The 23,652-nt window shown below is 44.1% G+C and overlaps 2 protein-coding genes across 2 annotated transcripts in view; one reads left to right on the top strand and one right to left on the bottom strand.

Annotated features, from left to right (window-relative positions):
• LOC141133566 (vitelline membrane outer layer protein 1-like) overlaps positions 1-17,039 on the bottom strand; it is a 50,924-nt gene extending 33,885 nt beyond the window's left edge. Inside the window, exons 1-2 of the mRNA XM_073623026.1 lie at positions 16,819-17,039; positions 14,558-14,670 (exon numbers count right to left, since the gene is read on the bottom strand). Of these exons, the coding sequence (XP_073479127.1) occupies positions 14,558-14,670; positions 16,819-16,983 (278 nt within the window). The 5' untranslated portion in view covers positions 16,984-17,039. The remainder of the gene's footprint in view (positions 1-14,557; positions 14,671-16,818) is intronic.
• The window catches only part of TM4SF5 (transmembrane 4 L six family member 5), a 139,145-nt gene that overhangs the window by 95,570 nt on the left and 19,923 nt on the right, over positions 1-23,652 (top strand). The gene's annotated exons all lie outside the window — the stretch shown is intronic.

The following is a 23,652-nucleotide window of genomic DNA, read 5'->3' as shown; positions in this document are numbered from 1 at the left end:
AGAGGTGAGCGCAAGCACGATTGGGGGGTCACAGGAGAGCACTGAATCATGTTTTATTGTGGACACCATTAAGGAGGAGCATGATGGACACTAATGTTTTATGGACACTATATATTTGCACCTTACATTTTGCTATTTAAGAGTTGATTCTTATTTGGATGTGGACACTTGATTGCTACACAACCAGCACTTGGATTTTATATTCATAGTTATATGTATATATCGTTTTCCTTTTTGCATGTTGCACTTTTGAGTATATTTCCACAAAAGGATTGCATTTACTATACGCATTTGTTTTGCATTGACCCTTTTTTGGTTTTATCATAATATTATTTTTTCAGCACAGTTTTATATTTTTAGCGCAGACACAATTATTTATATATTTTTGGTATGTACACGGAATGAAACGTGGTCAGTGTTTGCAGCTTATCTATAATTGGTATACATTCCAGAGGCATTAATCCATCTGTGGCTCGCAAGATCTTTACATAACTAATGTGTAATGTGTGCTCCTTTTACTTTCTGATCTGACTATTTTATTTCCCTGCTTTTCAGTGAGAAGAAACAGCCGGATCGCCGTTCCTATAGACGCAGAGTTACAGTATGTGTGTTTGTAAACACAGAACTCTGTGTTATTAGTTAGAAAAAGTTTATTAAAAAATATATGAATCAATGTTCTAGGTATGAACATTGATATTAATTTAAATTGTTTCATTTCTAACTATTAAATGTTGATTGTGATGGTGTTCAAATCCCTTTTTATCCTATTATTTCTTATCCTATTATTTTAATGGTCTTATTGTTAGTATATATTTTGATTTACATCAATTATATATTTTTTTTATCAATATTGGTTTGTAATATACATTTTTTCCATGTGGCATGTGGAGGCCAGTTTGCTAATAATAAACATATCCGTTTGTTTAGGGAGTAGGGAGTAGGGATGAGCTTTGTGTTCGAATCGAACGCATGGTCGTCTCGAACATTGCCTGTTTGGTCGTTCGCCGAATTTGGAACGATATGGGCCGTTCGCGCCAAATTCAAGGTGCGCGTCATGGCCCATAATTCACTGCGGCATCGCAGTGCATTGCTGGCTGATGTTTGGCCAAGCATGCACTATGACCCGCATGCTTGGCCAATCACAGCGCCTTCTGTACAGAGAGCCATAATTGGCCAAAGCCATGGTGGCTTTGGCCAATTATGGCTCAGGGGGTTTAGTACACGCCCCACACTATATAAGGACACCTGCACGGCGGCCCTGTGTAGTGTGTGTTTCGGCGTTGAGAGAGTGATAGACAGAGAGACAGTGTCATTTGATTTAAGTTAGATAGAGTAGGCAGGCGAGTCAGTTAGCTGCACTTACAGTGTATAGTGTATACATATACATCCTAGGTGTTGTGTATGTATATATATATATATATATATATATATATATATATATATATATATATATATATATATCTACTGTATTCAGTTTAGCTAGATCCGCTCCTGTTATTCTCTTCCTACTACTGACAGGCAGGCAGGTGTTTTTACAATATTTACAGCTACCTGAAGAAAATTGCTGGTGTTCTTCTGATCCTATTAGTCCTATTAGCTACATTATTTACAGTTAGTGTAGTGCGTTCTCTGCACAGTGTGCACCTAAAGCTACCTGAAAAAAATGAGTGGTGTTCTTCTGATCCTATTAGTACAGTACCACAGGCAGCTGTAGTATTTACAAGTTAGTGTAGTGTGTCCTCTGCACAGTGTGCACCTAAAGCTACCTGAAGAAAATTAGTGGTGTTCTTCTGATCCTATTAGTACAGTACTACAGGCATTTGCAGTATTTATAAGTTATTGTAGTGTGTCCTCTGCACAGTGTGCACCTAAAGCTACCTGAAGAAAATTAGTGGTGTTCTTCTGATCCTATTATTACAGTACCGCAGGCAGCTGCAGTATTTACAAGTTAGTGTAGTGCGTCCTCTGCACATTGTGCACCTAAAGCTACCTGAAGAAAATTAGTGGTGTTCTTCTGATTCTATTAGTACAGTACCACAGGCAGCTGCAGTATTTACAGTTTAGTGTTTTGCGTCCCCTGCACAGTGTGCACCTAAAGCTACCTGAAGAAAATTAGTGGTGTTCTTCTCATCCTATTAATACCACAGGCAGGCAGCTGCAGTATTTACAGTTAGTGCAGTGCGTCCTCTGGACAGTGTGCACCTAAAGCTACCTGGAGACAATTGCTGTTCTGCTCCTATTAATACCACAGGCAGGCAGCTACAGTATTTACAGTTAGTGCACTGTGTCCTCTGCACAGTGTGCACCTAAAGCTACCTGAAGAAAATTAGTGGTGCTCTTCTGATCCTATTAATACCACAGGCAGGCAGCTACAGTATTTACAGTTAGTGTAGTGCGTCCTCTGCACAGTGTGCACCTAAAGCTACCTTGAGACAATTGCTGTTGTTCTGCTCCTATTAATACCACAGGCAGGCAGCTACAGTATTTACAGTTAGTGTACTGTTTCCTCTGCACAGTGTGCACCTAAAGCTACCTGAATGAAATTGGTGGTGTTCTTCCGATCCTATATTAATACCACAGGCAGGCAGCTACAGTATTTACAGTTAGTGTACTGTGTCCTCTGCACAGTGTGCACCTAAAGCTACCTGAAGAAAATTGGTGGTGTTCTTCTATTCCTATATTAATACCACAGGCAGGCAGCTACAGTATTTACAGTTAGTGTACTGCGTCCTCTGCACAGTGTGCACCTAAAGCTACCTGAATAAAATTGGTGGTGTTCTTCTGATCCTATATTAATACCACAGGCAGGCAGCTACAGTATTTACAGTTAGTGTACTGTGTCCTCTGCACAGTGTGCACCTAAAGCTACCTGAATAAAATTGGTGGTGTTCTTCTGATCCTATATTAATACCACAGGCAGGCAGCTACAGTATTTACAGTTAGTGTACTGTGTCCTCTTCACAGTGTGCACCTAAAGCTACCTGAATAAAATTGGTGGTGTTCTTCTGCTCCTATTAATACCACAGGCAGGCAGCTACAGTATTTACAGTTAGTGTACTGTGTCCTCTGCACAGTGTGCACCTAAAGCTACCTGAATAAAATTGGTGGTGTTCTTCTGATCCTATTAATACCACAGGCAGGCAGCTACAGTATTTACAGTTAGTGTACTGCGTCCTCTGCACAGTGTGCACCTAAATCTACCTGAAGACAATTGCTGTTGTTCTGCTCCTATTAATACCACAGGCAGGCAGTTACAGTATTTACAGTTAGTGCACTGCGTCCTCTGCACAGTGTGCACCTAAAGCTACCTGAAGACAATTGCTGGTGTTCTCATAATAATAAATACTACAGGCAGGCAGTTTATTCTGCTAGCTGCAGTATCAGTATATATATACATCCCAGCTTTGTGCAGCTACATCTCACTTCAGGCCATTAGTATGTCTGAAAGGCCAACAAGGAGAGGCAGACAGTCACAAGCCAATAAAAGAGGACAATCAGTCTCTGTGTCTAGAGGCAACAGTGCTGGTCGTGGAGACGGTGCATTTTCATCAGCACGTAGCTGTGGGACACGCTTGTCCTTTTTTTTGGCAGCTGGCCGTGTTGAGCCGCAACATGCGGAAGACTTGGTAGAGTGGATGACCAAGCCATCCTCATCCTCCTCATCCTCTCTCACCCAGGCTCAGGGTACTTTGTCTGGCAAAGCAGCTGCCAACGCGGCCTCTTCCCTCGGCTCAATGGCATCAGTCACTCCTTCCCTAGCCCCACCATGTCCTCCTGAAGTCCCCCGAACTGTTTGACTTAGAAAAATGGAATCGCGCTGAGGAGGGAGCTGATGACCATACTAATGACCATCAATTCTCCTTAAAATGAATGAATAAAAATTATGTGTGTAAAACATATGAATGAGCTACCAATGTAAATGGATGAATGACAAATAAATAGTCCATCAAAAATACATTGTTCATGTGCAACAGTGAAAAAAAGTTATATAAAAGTCTATGTGTAGACAATAAATCACCCAGGTGATAACTAAAAATCAAATGAAGTCCTGCTGGATAAGGACAAGGTGCTTGGTCCACCACCATATATAGAGAGACTCGCCACTTACCAGAAACTCGTGACCCCCCACTACAGAGGGTCAGAGTAAGCTGTATGGACTGTTACTCCGGGCCACCACCGAAAAGACCAAAATGGCACTGGTAAGGAACATCAAGGGCCTTGGTGTGATGATGGAATGGTTCACACTTGCGGGATTTATGACGTCAAACTCTCAGCGGAGTGGATTAATATAAAACAGAAAAAGCTCCAATAGTGTAAAATCGTTTGGCTTTATTATACAATCAAAGAAAGAAAACACTCACATATAGGTATTCAATGTTGAGCGCCTAGAAAAGACGTCTGGAGTGCCGTCAGGAAGCTCACAGAGAGCCCCTCCTACTGGTGTCACAGCAGCGGTGGGAGGTGACGCGAACATGTCGCTCAGCCCTACGCGGCGTTTCGTAATAAAGTTACATCATCCAGGGGCACGGGCGGCACGTCGCATCACCTCCCTATATGGTACAGCAAATGACCTTTGGCGCCAAACAGCGCTAGCGCGAACGGGCGCGCGCACGCGCGAACGGGCGCGCGCGGGAGCGCGCCAGCGCCCCCCAATGGGGAATTTGGCCGAATTGCTCTGGGAAAGCCTCTCGTGCACCTGCGTGCACGTATGTTAGCCCGATGACCACCAACACGTCCCTGACATTGCCCCCTCCCAACGGGCAGCCTCCGGATGCCCAGATAATTCCTCTTCTCAGGATGAGCCGAGAAATAGGCCTGGATCAAACGTTCAGCGTGAATATTGCTATTGGGTTCCCATGAATTGTTCTCAGGACCATACCCCTTCCACTTGATCACGAACTGTACCTGCCCCGATCTCTTTCTGCAATCAAGAATAGCCTCCACCTCATATTCCTCATTTCCGTCCACCAAGACAGGTTCGGGGACCCTGGTGCCCCTATTAGGGAAGGGATCTGTTACAGCAGGCTTCAATAGTGACACATGGAATACAGGATGAATTTTCAGTGAATCAGGTAAGCACAGTTCGTAAGACACCTCATTAACCTTCTTTTTCACTGGAAAAGGTCCAATAAACTTAGGAGCAAGTTTCTTGGAAGGACAAGCTAGTTTAATATTATCAGTAGACAGCCATACCTTGTCGCCAATCTGCAGGTCTAGATCTCCTCTTCTCTTTTGATCGAAGAACCTCTTACTGTCTGCTTGTGCCTTGGATATCGCCTCCTGTAGCATCCGGTTGTTGTGACTGAGAAACTGTACTGTGTCCTGGACCGCTGGAACTGGAGATTCTGGAAGAAAATCTGGTAAGAAAGACACATGAAACCCATAATTGTCAAAAAACGGGGACTGACCAGTGGCAGAGTGGCTAGCATTATTGTAAGCAAATTCCGCTAGAGGTAGCAGGGACACCCAATCATCCTGTGCAAATGAGGTAAAGCATCTGATGTACTGCTCTAGCGTTTGATTTGTCCGTTCAGTTTGCCCATTTGTTTGGGGGTGATACGCTGAGGACAGGGCCAATTCAATCTTCAATATCTCACATAGGGCTTTCCAGAAGCGTGATGTAAACTGCACCCCCCTATCAGATACTATATTTGCAGGGACTCCATGCAGCCTGACAATCTCCTTGATAAATACACGGGCAGTCTCTACAGCAGAAGGTGTCCCCTTTAGGGGCAAAAAGTGGGCCATCTTGGACAGACGATTGACTACTACGAAGATCGCTGAACATCCTTCAGAGCATGGTAATTCGACAATGAAGTCCATTGCTATCATCCTCCAGGTATGGGTAACGGCCTCAATAGTCCCCAAGCTCGATTTCTAGAGGTCTTATTTTGGATGCAAACAGGACAGGAGCTAATGTACTTATTGTAGAATTCCTTCATGTTAGGCCACCAAAACGTGCGTTGCACGAGTTCAAGGGTCTTGCGGACCCCAAAATGTTCCGCCAGTGGATGATCGTGCAACAAGCTCAGCACCTTGACTCGGATGTCTTCTGGCACAAATATCTGACTTCCCTTCCATAATAACCCATCTCGAGGTACTACAGCAAGTCCTTGAAGGCTTGAAGGTTCTGGTGATGCTTGTCTGATCAAGGACAAGATGTCCGTCTGGAGAAGTAGGAAGTTATTTGCTGGCAGGATGGTATCAGGTACAGAAGGTTCTTTAGGATGGTCAAACATGCGCGACAGCGCATCTGGTTTCACGTTCTTGGTTCCTGGTCGATAAGTGATGTGAAAACAGAAACGTGTAAAAAATAAAGCCCACCGGGCTTGTCGGGGTTTCAGTCTTTTAGCAGATCTTAAATACTCGAGGTTCTTGTGATCTGTATATATTAGAACTGGATGAACCGCACCCTCCAACAAATACCTCCATTCTTCCAGAGCTGCCTTAATGGCCAGTAACTCTCGATCACCCACATCATAATTTCGCTCAGCCGGCGAGAGTTTCCTGGAGAAAAAAACCTACCGGGTGCATCAGATCCTTGTTCCCCTGTCGCTGTGAGATAACTGCGCCCACGGCCACTTCAGAAGCATCTACTTCCAGAATAAAAGGTAGGGATGGGTCCGGATGGCTGAGAATTGGAGCTGAGGTAAACCGTCTTTTTAATTCTTCAAAGGCCTCTTGAGCCTCAGAACTCCAGTGAAAACGACAGTTCTGCTTGGTTAGCTGCGTGATAGGTGAAATGATGGCGGAAAAACCTTTAATAAATTTTCTGTAAAAATTTGCGAATCCGACAAAGCGCTGTACACCCTTCTTGTCCAGAGGGGCTGGCCAATCTAGCACAGCGGACACTTTTTGAGGATCCATCTTAATGCCGGTAGGAGAGATCACTAGCCCCAAAAACTGAATGTTCCTTTGTTCGAATTCGCATTTTTCTGCTTTGGCATACAGTCCGTGTAAACGAAGACGGCTCAAGACCTTGCGAACATGTTCTCGATGTTGGTTAAGGGAATTGGAGAAGATCAAAATATCATCCAAGTAAACTATCATGAAGATGTCCAGGAAATCTCTGAATATATCATTGACCAGATGCTGGAATGTGGCAGGGGCATTGCATAGGCCAAAGGGCATGACCAAGTACTCGTAGTGTCCGAAACGGGTCCTGAAAGCCGTTTTCCATTCATCCCCGGCTCGAATGCGGACTAGGTTGTAGGCCCCTCTTAAATCCAGCTTGGTGAAAATAACAGCAGACCTCAACTTCTGGAATAGTTCAGGTATCAGTGGCAACGGGTAGCGGTTCTTGACTGTGATTTTATTTAAGTCCCGATAGTCCACACATGGACGAAGAGTCTGGTCTTTCTTGGCAACAAAGAATATACCCGCTCCAGCTCGAGAGGTAGAAGGTCGAAGCAATTCAATTGGGCAATCATAGGTACGGTGGGGTGGCAGGGAGTCCGCTCCCTTCTTGCTGAAAACATCTGCAAATTCGTGGTAAACTTCTGGTATGGCTTGGAGGTGATCTGGGTCTTCATCCATGCAGAGTAAAGTGGCAGCTGGTTTGGAGGGTTCAGGTAAACAACATTTCTGACAGTAAGGAGATAGAAACTTAATTTCACCGGTAGACCAATTAATATGGGGATTATGGGCCTGAAGCCACGGCATGCCCAAAATGATTGGAAACAGGGGAGAGGAGATAACATCCAGAATCAAGAACTTTTTATGCTGAGATGAACAGGTGACAAGCAGTGGAAGGGTTTCCTGAGAGACTTGTCCTGATTTTATGTGGGACCCATCAGCCAGAAAAACGGAAAGTCTGTGTGTCTTGTCTTTCAAAGGAAGATTCTGTTGAGCAGCAAAGGCAGAGTCAACAAAGCAGCTGCAGGCCCCAGAATAAATGATGGCGTTGATCCGGATTGTTCTTCCCTGGAGCTGTAACGAGAGAGGGAGAGCAAGTTGAGTGGTATTGGCGGTTAATGCTGAAAGACTGGCCGGGGTAGTGAAAACACACTTACTGGTCTTGACCGGACAATTGATCACATAGTGACCGGTCCCACCACAGTAGAGACAGAGGTTCAGCTGACGTCTACGTGCCCGCTCTTCTGGAGATAGGGTAGAACGCAGTAATCCTAACTGCATCGGTTCTGAAACGTCAGGTGTTGAAATGGCCAGGTTGGAGCAGGTAGAAGGAGGAGAAGGTAAGTATCGGGAAGCAGGCATTGGAACCTTTGCAGTCATCCACATGGGGCGCGTTTGCTGAGAGCAGCGTTCAGATCGGCGTTCACGAAGGCGCCGGTCGATCTGGATGGTTAAAGTAATAAGTTCCTCAAGGGTATCCGGTATTCCTACCCTTGCAAGCTCATCCTTGAGGCCCTCTGACAACCCCATGCGGAATTGATGGCGTAATGCTGCATTATTCCATTGAGTGTCCGCGCTCCAGCGTTGAAAGTCTGTGACATAGTCCTCGGCCGGCCTGCGGCCTTGCTGGAGCGCGAACAAAGCTGACTCAGCGGTGGCAGTGCGCTGCGGATCATCATACAGTTGGGCCATGGCCTCAAAGAAAGAGTTCAAGGACTGGGTCTGTGCGGAGTTGTTTTCTAGCAGGCGATGAGCCCAGGTTTGCGGTTCTCCTTGCAGGAGGGATATCACAAATCCTACTTTGGTAGCCTCCAAAGAGAAAGTCCGTGGCTGTAAGGCAAAATATAACTGACAGGCACTGCGGAAGGCCAGGAACTTCGTGCGGTCCCCAGAGAATCTCTCAGGAATGGGAACCCTTGGTTCGGGTGGAAGCATAACCACAGATGGAGGTACCGTGGCTTGAGCTAGAGCTGCTGCTGAAGCAGGAGATGCGCCTCCTGGACTACTGAGGTTCAGAACTTGACCTTCCAACCTGGTATAACTGTCCTGTAGGGTCTGTACGGCTTGCGTGAGTGCTGCTAAGTGCGTACAAATCTCCTTGATAGGAGAGGCCTCTCCTGCGGGCTCAGACATGGCTGTTGGTACTGTTAGGTACCTGGTAGTTGAGCCCGACTGATGAAAGGAGACCTCTCTTAAGCACTGGTTCAGAAGCCACTGGAGTGGGGACAGCAGTCTACTGAGCGCAGTGGGTAGGAGTGCCTGATGCGGTTTCTTGCGATGACCAGCGCAGGAGCTGATGAGACTTCCTTCAAGAAGACTGTGAAGCGGATGCGGGTAGGCAGAAGCGGATCCGATAGCAGGCAGGAGAAGGTTGTTGCAGCAGCAGTACCTGGAGCTGGAAGAGCAGGTGGTGAGCAGCGTCTCAAGACACAAGCAAAGCAGAGTCAAACAGTCCGTATCAGCAGGAGATCAGGCAGGTATATGGCAGAAGGGATAATCACAGAATAGTCAGGCAGGCAGATAATCGGCAACAGGTAATCAGGATACAGCAAGGTCAGGCAGGCCGGGTCGGATAGGAGATAGCAGGATAGTCAGACGGAGCCGGGTCAATTCACAGTAGTAACAACAGGCAGATTACAGAATTCAGGTGCAGAGCTGCAGATGAACAGCACCTGATAGCAGTAACTGACATCCATTTAAAGGGACTTTGGCGCCAAACAGCGCTAGCGCGAACGGGCGCGTGCACGGGCGCGCGCGTGCACGCGCGAACGCGCGCGCGCGGGAGGGCGCCAGCGCCCCCCAATGGGGAATTTGGCCGAATTGCTCTGGGAAAGCCTCTCGTGCACCTGCGTGCACGTATGTTAGCCCGATGACCACCAACACGTTCCTGACACTGATAGCTTGTAAGAATATTTTTGGTTCTGGGTGCCGCCACCAGTGCCTAAGGCCCAATTTTTCAGCCCCTGTTTAACAGGGGCGTGTAATTACAAATTTTGATGCAATATTTTGCAAGGAGGGTTCATTGCTGCACTCAACTAGAGTATTTGTGAGGGGTTGCAGTGTTGTGGCACCAGCACCAGTGCCTAAGGCTCAATTTTTCAGCCCTGCCCTGTTTAGCAGGGGCGAGTAATTACAATTTTTGATGCAATACTTTGCAGCAGGGCTCGTTCCTGCGCTCCAACTAGAGTATCTGTGAGGGGTTGCAGTGTTGTGGCACCAGTGCCTAAGGCCCAATTTTTCTGCCCCTGTTCAACAGGAACATGTAATTACAATTCTTGATCTAATATTTCACAGCAGGGCCCGTTTTTGCGCCCACCAAGAGTAACTGTGAGAACTTACAGTGTTGTGGCACCAGCACCACCACCACTAAAGGCCCAATTTTTCTGCCCCTGTTCAACAGGTGCATGTAATTACAATTCTTTATCTAATATTTCACAGCAGGGCCCGTTCCAGCTCCCACCAAGAGTAACTGTGAGGACTTACAGTGTTGTGGCACCAGCACCACCACCCCCAAAGGCCCAATTTTTCTGCCCCTGTTCAACAATGGCATGTAATTACAAATCTTGATCTAATATTTCACAGCAGAGCCCGTTCCTGTGCCCACCAAGAGTAACTATGAGGGCTTACAGTGTTGTGGCAACACCAACACCTAAGGCCCCAATTTCTGCTGAGTATATAGGGCAGGCCCCTACTTTCAAACATCCAACTTACAAACGACTCCTACTTGCAAACGGAAGGAGACAACAGGAAGTGAGATGAAATCTACCCCCAGGAAGGGAAATTCTCTCCTGTAAGAGTTAATATGGGAAACATGTGTCTCCTCTCCACTGATGCTTTATCAGCAATCCTTGTTTCACTAAAAACCCCAAATTGTCAAAAAACATTTGTCATTGGGACAGAAAGTGAGGTAAAATCTTCTGAAGAGGAGCACAGACAGCAAAACAGGGGTGATAACAGGGGTGATAACCTTTCCCTATGTTTTCCAAAAAGCTTAAAAATCGATTTTTTGATTGGAGCTTTAAAAATGTACCAGTTCAAAATTACAAACAGATTCTACTTAACAACAAACCTACAGTCCCTGTCTTGTTTGCACCGCCTGTATACTGCTGTTCAGAGTATATAGGGCCTGGTGGCCCCACACCTTTCCTATTTTTAATTTGGGTGCGGGGTTCCCCTTAATATCCATACAAGACCCAAAGGGCCTGGTAATGGACTGGGGGGGGGGGGGTACCCATGCCGTTTTTTCATCCATATTACCGGGATCCAACATTACATTAAAGCCGTAAGCAGTTTTAAATGACTTTTATTACTTTAAAAATGTCATTTTGTGCAGGGACTGTTCTAAGCACGGGAAACAAACGCCACTTTACAGGCATACTATAGACACCCCCCCCCCCCCCCCGGTACAATATTTAAAGGAATACTTTTTTTTTCACTTTAACCACTTACCGACCGGCTCCTGTACATATACGTCGGCACTTTGAAGGTGGATATCTCGGTAACGGCAGCAGCTGCTGCCAAACCGAGGTATCCACCTTTACAGGAGTGTCGTGTTTCCGATAATGGTGGTCTCTGTGGTGGGTTCGCCGCAAGATCACCATTATCGGTGGTGGGAGAGGTGCCACCCCCCTCCCGCCGCTCTCCCGCGCCCTCCGCCGCTTACCGGAGCCGTTGGTAGCGGAGGAGGCGATCGAGACCTGTCAGTTCCTGGGTATGGAGACGAGTGAGTCTAAGATGGCCCCCACCCATCTCCATACCATAGGAGGGCTGAAGCGATGTCATAATGTCAGCTCCACCCATTTGCCTTAAAGGCATATTTTTATGTTGTCATTTTTTTTTGTATTGCATTTAAGTTCAAATATGAGATCTGAGGACTTAGAGACTAAAAGTGATCCAAATTTTTGCTTTAAAAAAACTGTGAAAAAATAAATAAAACAAAGTAAAATAAATAAGAAAAAAAAATTTTTTAAAGCGCCCTGTCCCGACGAGCTCGCGCGCAGAAGCGAACGCATACGCGAGTAGCGCCCGCATATGAAAACGGGTGGTCAAACCACACATGTGAGGTATCACCGCGACCGGTAGAGCAAGAGCAATAATTCTAGCCCTAGACTCCCTCTGTAACGCAAAACATGCAACCTGTAGAATTTTTTAAACGTCGCCTATGGAGATTTTTAAGGGTAAAAGTTTGACGCCATTCCACGAGCGGGCGCAATTTTGAAGCGTGACATGTTGGGTATCAATTTATTTGGCATAACATTATATTATTTTTTTATTCAAAAAAGTGATTTTTTTCCAAAAAAATTGCGCTTATAAGACTGCTGCACAAATACGGTGTGAAAAAAAGTATTGCAATGACCGCCATTTTCTTCTCTAGGGTGTTAGAAAAAAAAAAATATAATGTTTGGGGGTTCTAAGTCATTTTCTAGCAAAAAAACCTGTTTTAAACAGGTAAACACCTAAAATCCAAAACGAGGCTGGTCCTTAAGTGGCTAAGCATCATTAAAATCACTGCTCCCGAAAAAACTGACATTTTTAAAACTTTCTTTTGCATTGATATATGTCCCCTGGGGCAGGACCCGGTCCCCAAACCCTTTTTTAGAACAATACCATGCAAATTAGCCTTTAAAATTAGCACTTTTGATTTCGAACATTCGAGTCCAATAGACTTCAATGGGGTTCTAACGTTCGTGCAAATTTTTGGTCCGTTCACAGGTTCTGGTGCGAACCAAACTGGGGGGGTGTTCGGCTCATCCCTATTAGGGAGTCTTCTTATAAATGTAAATGAGTCCGGAATGCTTACCAGCTGTGAGGATTACAGTGGATTAGTTATCCTTTTTTATGGCAGTGTATAAAGGAAGGAGGTGACGGGCTCTATCACATGACCCCTGATGATGTCAGATGCTGCTGACGAAACGCGCAGGATCCCGTGATACATGCCACATCAATTCCACCACTGTTTGGAACGCAGATGGTGTCCCTGCTTTGTTTATGAGCATGATCTTATCAACTGTCTTGTAAGTGTAATTCTGTCGTTTAATAATAAATCTTTTAACAAAACTGCATCATGAGGAGTTTTATTCTTTCTTCCTGATATATACATACCACTCATCTGGCGGTCGTGTTATTCCAGAGCTGCTGTTATCTGGAGAGAATCTGTTTGCTGTTGTTGACTACCTGTAATGGGTGTCAATCCCATCTGGTGAGTAGGATACTTACCTAAAAGTCGGTGGAAGGATTTTGCACATTTGAAGATATCACAATCAAATTTGTATGATGATCAGCAGACTGCACTAGCACTTTGTGGGAACAATTTGGTGGTTATTGGACTTTTAATACTGTAATAATATTGTATAATTTCACATTCATCATATTTTTGTGTTAGCGCGGTATGGAATCACTATTGTTTTCTTTACACATTTGAGGCTTTGAGCTTTACTACCTGATGATTATAATATATATATATATATATATATATATATATATATATATATATATATATATATATATGTATTATATTTATTTCATGTTATATCATTTGTGCACTATATATATATATATATATATATATATTTCCAGGGTGCACAGGCGGAAGAGGTTTGTAGATTCCTTCACATTTTTTTCAAAACTCTGTGTATGATTGGACACAGCCTGTCTGTTATCAAGCTGTGTCCAATCACAGTACGGTTTGGCAGGCGGCATGCTCATATAGGTACATTGTCCGCCCTGCCTGTGCCACCTGTCCGCAGTGAATCTACTGTGGGCAAGCTAGCCGTATACTTTACAATATGGTTGTACAACCTCTGTGGGTTTACCTATACAGTAAAACCTTGATTTTAGAGCAACTTGGTTTGAGAGCGTTTTTGCAAGACAAGCAAAACTTTTAAATAAATTTTGACTTGATATACAAGCGATGTCTTGATATACAAGTAGCGTCATGTCACAAGTGAGTATAAAAGAGAATAGAGGCTCCTCTAAGTTTAGCACTATGGTTAAATTTAATGAAGGTACAACATTTAGCCACATATTGCTACACTTAGAGGCGCCTCTCTTCTCTGTTATACTCTGTATTTTCTTGTTGGATTTTGCTGCTAATTCCCTTGTGGAGGCTTCCATTTGTGGATGGATATTTTATGGTTACACAACCTGGTCACATTGCTATAATCTTTTTATATGTACTATAAACTGAAGAAGCTATGAAAAATGGTTGTGGAACGAATCATTTGAGTTTCCATTATTTGTTATGGGGACATTCGCTTTGATATACAAGTGCTTTGGATTACAAGCATGTTTCTGGAACAAATTATGCTTGCAATCCAAGGTTTTACTGTATAATCTATTCAATTTATTTCCAACCAGACAGGCCTTTGTACCCCGTAGTTAAAGGAAATTGTACAATCAGATTGTGTAACGTGTAATCAGCTTTACTATCTCAGAAAATCACACATGTATGTGAACCAGCTGTTGGAATATGTTGTGATCCTTTCTGCACTTTTTAAAGTATTTTTAGGATAATAAAAACATCTTAATCAGTAACGGATACAAGCCCTTTCTTCTTTGTATATTTGGATCTAGTACTGTATATCTGTCTGAGAACTGCGAGGAGTTTGTGAGTCTCAGATTGCCTGAGTGAGGAAATGTCAAGATGGACTTGTTTTATTGTTGGGTTTTGCATAAGGTAAAAAAGTTAAGTGTATGGGCATACCTTCCAGTGGTCGATGTTATTTCTGCATAAATGTCACTCTCCTCAGGTTTTGTACATAACAGTTTGATTGCATTTAGCGCCGTGTCATCTCCAGCTCTTTGAGGTGGCTCCACCTTAAACAAACACAAAAGTTTTATGAAAATATCTTTTTGTTTACTTCTTGGATAATTATTTTTAAAAATATAGCCTTTGCAATGAGAGCGTTTTTAGTGCGTGTTTAGAGCGTGAGTTTATTTAGAAAGATTATTGCAACCTTCCCCCTATGTGCCTACTTTTCCATGTTTTTGTTATTGGATTAGACATTAATGTGTGAAGATAATAAGGTCTGAGCAGGATTGGCCGGTAGGAGAAGCCAGGGAAGCCACCGAAGTCGCCCGGGACCTGGTTGGTGTAAGTGTGTGGCTGGCGAGCGGTCTTGCGAGCGGGGCTGGCGGGGGGGGCAGTTGTTTGCCACCCCCCCAAAAAAAATGGAGACCATTTGGGTCTGAGTACAGTAAACTCAGTCAGAATGGGGTGTCATAAATTTATATTCCACAATCAAATTATAAGATTCAACGAACTTTAGCTTTAAACATAAACAAGTTATAATAAAAAGTTATTTAGAAAAGGTAGCCACGAGGGCCTCATTGTTCCAAGCAACCTCTGCTGCCAGAGTACGGAATCCAATGGCGTAATCGGCAACAGTTCTCGTACTCTGTTTGATGGACAGGAGGCACTTGGCAGCAGAAGGGGAGCATGCAGGAACGTCAAATACCCTTTTAAAGAAGCCACAAACTCAGGATAACTCAAGACAACAGGTTTTTGCGTCTCCCGTAGAGGGTTTGCCCAGGCCAAGGCTCTCTCAGAAAGCAAAGATATCACAAAACCTACTTTGCTTCTGTCCGTGGGAATCGCCTAGGGCAGCATATCAAAGTATATCTCAACCTGGTTGAGAAACCCTCTGCATTGGACTGGATCGTTCCCAAATCGCTGGGGAAGCAGACATACCTCTTATAGAGGTAATACTCAAGGCGGGTGCCTGCACAGAAACTGGCGCAGCAGCAGGGACGGCCTGCAACACAGGTTGTACCGAAGCAGCCACAGTGGGAGATACCAGGTGAGCTGCGTGACTCAGGAGCATTTGTAACGCCATGGCAAACTGATCCATGAGGTGATCCTACTCATGGAAAAAATATTACTAACAAGTGGATTGACTGCATCTTCTGAATTCATGGCCTTCACCTACTGTCAGAAACCATGAATCAGACTGAGACAGAAGTACAGTTAAATCTCACTTGTTTAATAACAATAAAAAGGTAAACACAGTAAACATAGTCAAAACATAGCCAGAGTTTAGGAACCGGAACAGATAGTCAGACAAGCCAAAATGTCAGGGAACCAGAGATGAGCGTAGTAGAACAGCAAGCAGGGTCTGGAGCCAGAAGGAATGTCAGCCAAGCAAATCTTTAACAGGAACACAGGCGAGCATCTCTAGAGATGTGACCAAGGCTAAGGCAGAGATCATCTGGGCTGGACGGCTTAAGTAGGCAGGACTGATGAGAAGGATATCATCAACAGGTGAGTCACTGTGGAGAGATAGGAGCTTGCAATTAGCCGACAGCTGAGCGGCCAGCTTTCAGAATGCAGGGCTGAGCCCAGCCCTGACATATACCTGCTGAAAGTAACAGGGGGTATAATTGCAGCCGCAGCATGTGAACATGCCCAGCTGCTGCCTCTACAGCTAAAAGATGGTAGTGGTTAAAGTGGTTGAAAACCCTTAAAAAAAAACACCTGCAAGACAAAGGCATAATGAGCTAGTATGCATAGCATACTAAATGAGCTAGTATGCATAGCATACTAGCTCATTATGTATTACTTACCTTAGATCAAAGCCCCCGCAGTGATCCCAGTACACAGCTCCGGCCGGCAACATCGCTCTCAGGGTTACTTCCAGTTATCGTGGGCTCCGGCGCTGTGATTGACATCACTCCCACGCATGCGCGCAGTAACGGCACACTAGCTGAAGCAACTGCACGAAAGAGCCATTGCTTCAGTGTGCATGGAGAAATCGGTATATATTGCGCTGACAAGATAATCAAATAGCAGCCAGCACAACACCAAACAAAGTTGTAAACCAAAAAATGTATATAGAAATTATACACAGTATGATTCCAGGAAAAACAAAAACAAAAACAAAAAAAAACATCTCTTTTAAAGTTGGACTTTCAGATTTTGGGGCAGGATTCTCTTTCAGTCAAATGCAAAATTTTGGGATCACTTACCTTCAAATCAAAGCCTGTTGCTACTGTTCCAGGTGGGCACATATACATCTCTCCCCAGTCACCCCAATAACCACCGTTTTTTACATTAATGTCTTTGCCATGGGTCAGGGTGGTGTGGAGGAGGATCAAGGTGACAGTCCAGCTCAGCAGCATCTTCCTCACCATGGTTCCTCAGAGTAGACCAGATATTCTGGGTCTATTCTACTGAATTCCCATATTTATAGCACCAATACAATGTCAGCCAAAGGACATTGGGTGGGTACTTACTGAAATTGTTAAAGGTTTACTAAAATGTTTGATTGCCAAGAGCAAATACAAACACAGGTATTACCGTAAATGTAAAAAAAAGCTGGGGACTGTCCGTTAAATATTTACTGCCTGGGATTATATGTACAGGCACAATAAAAAAAAATATATGAACCTTTCCCCAAGTCGTATCCATTTAAGGTTTAATTAGGTATAATTAAAGGTAAAACATTTTATTTATTTATTTTAATTTTGGATAGAGTGGAGAGGGACTGAGCTAGTGAATATGATGGTGCTGGAACCTTAGGTAGATGTTGCTTGGTAAATGAAATTGATCTTATCAAAACTAAACTGATAATATCCCAGTCGGCAATTTGGACGATATGTGGGTTGCTTCCAGGGGAGGGCTGGCAGCCTTAGGCCTGGGGGGCAAGTTCAGTCAAGTTGCCCATTTAATCACCAAATTAGCTCCACATCGCCCGCACAGAGAGAGAAATCATTCCACACTTCCGGCACAGAGAGAGAAATCGATTCACATCGCCAGCACAGAGAGAAATTGCTCCACATTGCCGGCACAGAGAGAGAAATTGCTCCACATTGAAGGTTAAAGCGGTTGTATAGTCTTTTTTTTTACTTTTACCTACAGGTAAGCCTATAATAAGGCTTACCTGTAGGTAAAAAAAATATCTCCTAAACCTTTACGGTTTAGGAGATATTCCCCTTGCTATGCGCCGCTGACTGCAGCGGCGCATGCGCACAGGGGATTCTCGGCTGAAGCCCGGCAGCAGCCGGACCTTGCCGAGTAAGAAATCTCCCGCGCGCTCCAGCCACTCACAGCGCTGGAACCGCGATACCCGGAAGACACGTCGAGGCAACATGACAGCTCCCTCGGCGTGGACCAGGTAAGATACTAACACCTCGTTCTAAGGTAAGTATTTCATAATGAGCTAGTATGCGGTGCATACTAGCTCATTATGCCTTTTGCTTTACAGGGTTAAAAAAAAAAAAAAAAAAAAAATTTGCGGGTATACAACCGCTTTAACTAAAATGTTTGATTGCCAAGAGCAAATACAAACACAGGCATTACCATAAATGTAAAAAAAAGCTGGGGACTGTCAGCTGAAGATTTACTGTCTGAGATTATATGTACAGGCAAAATTAAAAAAAAATATATCAACCTTTCCCCAAGTTGTATCCATTTAAGGTATAATTAAAGGTAAAACATTTTATTTATTTATTTTAATTTTGGATAGAGTGGAGAGGGATTGAGCTAGTAGGTTAAATCCCCCTCAGCTTTGAACGCTGGGCAATGCCAGGGAGTCGCGATTGTGACGTCACTGGTTGCTAGACGCCAAGCGTCTCTAGCAACGAATGACCTATCTACGGTTGGGGTGGAGCCAGTGCTACAGCGGCTTTGTCTGCCTCTGTTGCCTGCATTCTGGCACTGCTCTGTGTCATTGCGGGACATGGCAGTGGCGGCTTTTTTTTCTTCATCCAAGAGGGGGAATGTGGCTTCTCTGGACCCCCCCACACAAAGTGCTGCCCTAGGCCTGGACCTTATTGGCCTAAGCCAGGATACAGCCCTGGGTAAACTTTTCCAGCTGCCTTGGCCCCTCCTATGTGTAAGTCACTATGTGTCTATTAGGGGCGCAGGGCGACCAAAAGGCCCAGTCTGATCTACACTAACCAGACTCATAGTACAACCACATCGAAATCTGCATTTCCTTTTACTCCTGTCTTATACGTGTGGTTTGTGTTGAAAGTTGGAGAGGCTCCTTCACTTGGGACAGTAAGACCCCTTTCACACTGGAGCGTTTTGCAGGCGCTATAGCGTTAAAAATTGCACATGCAAAATGCCCTAAAACAGCTGCTCCATGCATTCCGTGCTTTCACACTGGAGCGTTGCGCTGGCAGGACGCTAAAAAAAAGTCCTGCTAGCAGCTTCTTTGGAGCAGTGAACTCCCCGCTTCTCCCCATTGAAATCAATGTGGCAGCACTGTGATACCGCCGGCAAAACGCTGCTCCGGCGGCGTTTTGCAGGTGGATTTAAGCGTTTTAGCAGCGCTATTCGTCCGCTAGTGGGGGGGGGCCGAATAGCACACCTAAAACGAAGATAAAGTGGTGTTAAAAATAGCGCTGCTTTATCGGCAGTGTAAAAGGGGGCTAATAGTTATCAACAATATCCAAAGATAAATTGATTCTACCTATCATGCTGCTGGAATATTGTAGGAGTGTCTCATAGACTGTTGCAGATAGTGTGAGGTGGGGTTTGTTTTGTATTTGTTTATCCCATTGTTCAATTGTTTGTCTGCCTTGGGAGCAACCTTTTATGTGATGTATATGTTTGTGAATTGGCTTATGGGTTAATGAAATCACGGTCAGCTATTGGCATCCCTTCCTAAAGGCTGTCTGGGTGCCCTGTTACTGATTTAATTATTTGTTAAGTTGAGTATACTTGTTTATCCTATTCCTCAATATAGTTTACCCCACCCTGTCTCATTCGTCAAATAAGTGGGATTGTCCCAGAGTTTATATCTTCTCTCTTTTTTTTTTTTTTTAACCTGCGCTAATGAAAACTTTGCTGGGGCATATATCTGAGACTTTACAAAAAATATATACTCATACATTTTACCTTCACAGGCTTTGCATTTTGTTTCCGCCCATTGCATAGCAGTCCGGATCTCTCAGGCTCCCCCACCATTGAGTAATATCCTAATAATCCTAATTGATGAGGCATATATCAATTTAGATGGATAAAGAACATTTTGTATTAATGCTTATATATTATAATAATGGAATTTTTCAATGTTCATTATATTTCCTAAAGTAGGCAGTTACAGACAACTGCAAAACATAGTAAGACTATAAATTTCCTTACCTCTATTAAACTATTTATTGTTTGGCTTTATCAAGATATGTGCATTTGTTTATTACTACGATCTTACAAAACTGTGCGTATAGGTTTTGATGCTCAACGTTGGCTGATATTGGTCTGCTACATTTTTTAGGTATGGAGAAGAAGTGGGAAGAGGTTTTTCATTTCCTCTCTGTGGGAGCATACCCAGAAATGCAATCTGTTGGACTAGTTTGGTAAGATTGCTCTTTAATGAATACAGCTTTTAATGTCAACTTTCATTATAGATGGAAACCTCTTCTATGGCAACCGAAGAGCCATCCAAACCAAAGAGGAGGCTAAGAAAATATTCTTTGAATTTCATCATACTCCAATTGGGGCGAAACATACACTAAAGCGGCCAAGGCAGCAAAGTGTAGCAAGAGAGGTGGGACTTTAAATGAAGCTCGTGGTGACAAACTTGCACCCAAGAACCCGGGTAGGGCATGTAAACTTACTAGGTATGTACACCAAGACACATGACGTCCAGGTCAGCAGGCCAGCCCAAGGTCAGTAATGGGAGCCGAGAGGGCGCTTCCAATGGCGGCAACCAAACCAGACAGCAAACACGGCAGACCAGCACTACCTGGGTTCTTGGGTGGAAGTTTACCCATACTCCCCCAACTTCGTTATTGAGTATCTACACATTTTTTATTACAGACAATTCGCATATCTGCTCCTGAAGAGTGGTTTTAAGCCGCAAAACACGTCGAGCTAATTGATGTTGTAAACCATTTATACACCCATTATGTTATGAAAGTTTTTACAATTCTACCTATGAAGAATCTAAGTACTATTGACTGTGCAGTTGTTACCTCTTGAATGTTTTTACATTGCATGAACACTGGCTTACTCCCTAAATTTTACTATTATTGTACATGATTGTAAACATGTTATTACCAGTTGTTGCTACTATAGAGTCTGGCGCCTAGTTATGGGTGCATCCTCATGTATGTGCAATTTTAAGTTGGTTAAATATGTTTCTATGCAATATTAAACAATTTTTACCGTCCACCACTTTGTTCTTTTTGTCACCACGAGCTTCATTTAAAGTCCCACCTCTCTTGCTACACTTTGCTGCCTTGGCCGCTTTAGTGTATGTTTCGCCATAGTTGACAGGGATGGAGGCACATGGTTCTACCCAGCTTGAATAGCCTCATTTAAAGTCCCAATTTCCCAATTCCCCCCTTTTTTGATATGCATTAGGGATGGAAGCTCTTGGTGACATCTACCTATACATTGGTATAACCTTATCTTTGCAATCAGCCTTACTGGCTCAGTAGTTTTCTTTCCTTGACTACCTTGTTAACCATTTGACCCTTTGTTGTATAGCTTGGAGTATGCTATGATGTGTCTGATATCCCATCATGCCTTGCTGTATTTTGCACCGGCCACTGGATGGTCCTGGCCGTACGGCTGCCCGCGATGTCTTAGTGTGGGACCCGCGATGCGTACTGGGGCCCTCCCCCCCGCCCGTCGTCTGACGCTCGGGGGGTGGCCACGCCACCACTGCGCATCGACGTCACACACGCACGCCGGATGTGCAGCGTCTGTGACGTGGCCCTTACGGCGGTTGCTTTCCATCTGCGCGAGCAGTGGAGGGGATCGGTTCGTCGCCGGGCAACTCTTTGCCTGTGCGTAGACGTCCGGACGCTCCTCCCCTTACACTCGTGTGGTGTGGCGTTGGGGGCGGGTCCGTGGCAGGGCATATATGCGGGCGGCGGCCCCGGCGTGTTCCAGTGCTCCCTGAGCTTCCTGCCAGTCAGGCTCCACAGTTTTGGTTGGACTGCTCGTTCCTTCCTTTCCATCAGGTACACTTCCCAGCCTCTCCCACTTCTTTCTCTCCCCCACACTGGGCGTTTTGGTGTTGACCCTCTACCATGGTCTCTCACCTTCACCTCTGGTTGACCACCAATCATCTTTTTCCCCCCTCCACCACTTTTCCCTCTAGTTTGCCCCCCCCCTTTTCCCCCTTCAGCCCCCCCCTCCTATTCCTATTTTCTTACCATTGCATCCACATTTGTTTGTTTTTTTCACATTGTCCCACACTTTGAGGTTTGTCCACCATTTTTTTCACACCAGGTGAGCCTGGGAGTGCTGGTCTGCCGTGTTTGCTGTCTGTGTTGGTTACCGCCATTGGAAGCACCCTCTCAGCTCCCGTTACTGACCTTGGGCTTGCCTGCTGACCTGGACGTCATGTGTCTTGGTGTACATACCTAGTAAGTTTACATGCCCTACCCGGGTTCTTGAGTGGAAGTTTACCCATACTCCCCCAACTTCGTTATTGAGTATCTACACATTTTTTATTACAGACAATTCGCATATCTGCTCCTGAAGAGCGGTTTTAAGCCGCAAAACGCGTCAAGCTAATTGATGTTGTAAACCATTTATACACCCATTATGTTATGAAAGTTTTTACAATTCTACCTATGAAGGATCTAAGAACTATTGACTGTGCAGTTGTTACCTCTTGAATGTTTTTACATTGCATGAACACTGGCGGACTCCCTAAATTTTACTATTATTGTACATGATTGTAAACATGTTATTACCAGTTGTTGCTACTATAGAATCTGACGCCTAGTTATGGGTGCATCCTTATGTATGTGCAATTTTAAGTTGGTTAAATATGTTTCTATGCAATATTAAACAATTTTTACCGTCCACCACTTCGTTCTTTTTGTCACCACGAGCTTCATTTAAAGTCCCACCTCTCTTGCTACACTTTGCTGCCTTGGCCGCTTTAGTGTATGTTTCGCCATAGTTGACAGGGATGAAGGCACATGGTTCTACCCAGCCAGAATAGCCTCATTTAAAGTCCCAATTTCCCAATTCCCCCCTTTTTTGATACTCCAATTGGGGGTCATACGGGCATCATCAAGACACGATCTGTGGTGTGCTCAAGATACTACTGGAATCGCATGACACTTGATATTGACAACTGGGTAAGCAATCTACTTATTTTTGTGTATTTACATACTTTTGAAAGCTGCATACATGTTAACGATTCTTCTCTTGAAGGTCCTGGAATGTGATAAATGCCAGAAGGTGGGAAAACCTTTAAAAGTTATACAGCCCTTGCAGTTTATTAAGGTAAATGTTCTCAAAGCCGTGTCTTATTATAAATATAATGTGTACCTTATTTCATACATTTAAAAATAATTATATATATTTTTTTTTTAACATATCAGGTTTCGAATGTCTGGGAGCTCGTTTGGATCGATTTGACGGGACCATTTCCAACAACTGTGGATGGATATCACTATATCCTCACAGCAACCGATTACTTTTCTAAGTGGGTGGAGGCATTCCCACTAAAAAGTAAAAGTGCTGCTGAAGTGGGACAACACCTTTGTTCGATGATCTACAGACACGGTTTTCCCCAAAGAATCCTGTCTGACCAAGGCAAAGAGTTTGTGAATCAAGTAGGTATACTTTCAAAATAGCTTTGTTGTAAAAAGGATTTAAGGGTTATTATCTTGATAACTTCTTTGTATTTGATACATCCTTATCTTCTTACAGCTCAACAGTAGGCTTTGTAGTCTACTTGGAATCGAAAGGAGTGTGACAGCTGCTTACCATCCGCAAACCAACGGGCTGGATGAGAAGACTAACCACAATATAAAGCGGCAAGTTAAATTCCAATTCTGGTTTAATGTTTTATTACACCTTTTATTCTTTATATTGTAATATTT

The sequence above is a fragment of the Aquarana catesbeiana genome, linkage group LG03, assembly GCF_042186555.1.
Source record: "Aquarana catesbeiana isolate 2022-GZ linkage group LG03, ASM4218655v1, whole genome shotgun sequence".
Lineage (NCBI taxonomy): Eukaryota > Metazoa > Chordata > Amphibia > Anura > Ranidae > Aquarana > Aquarana catesbeiana.
The sequence above is the reverse complement of the archived record's forward strand: the minus strand, read 5'-3'. Positions and strand labels throughout refer to the sequence as shown.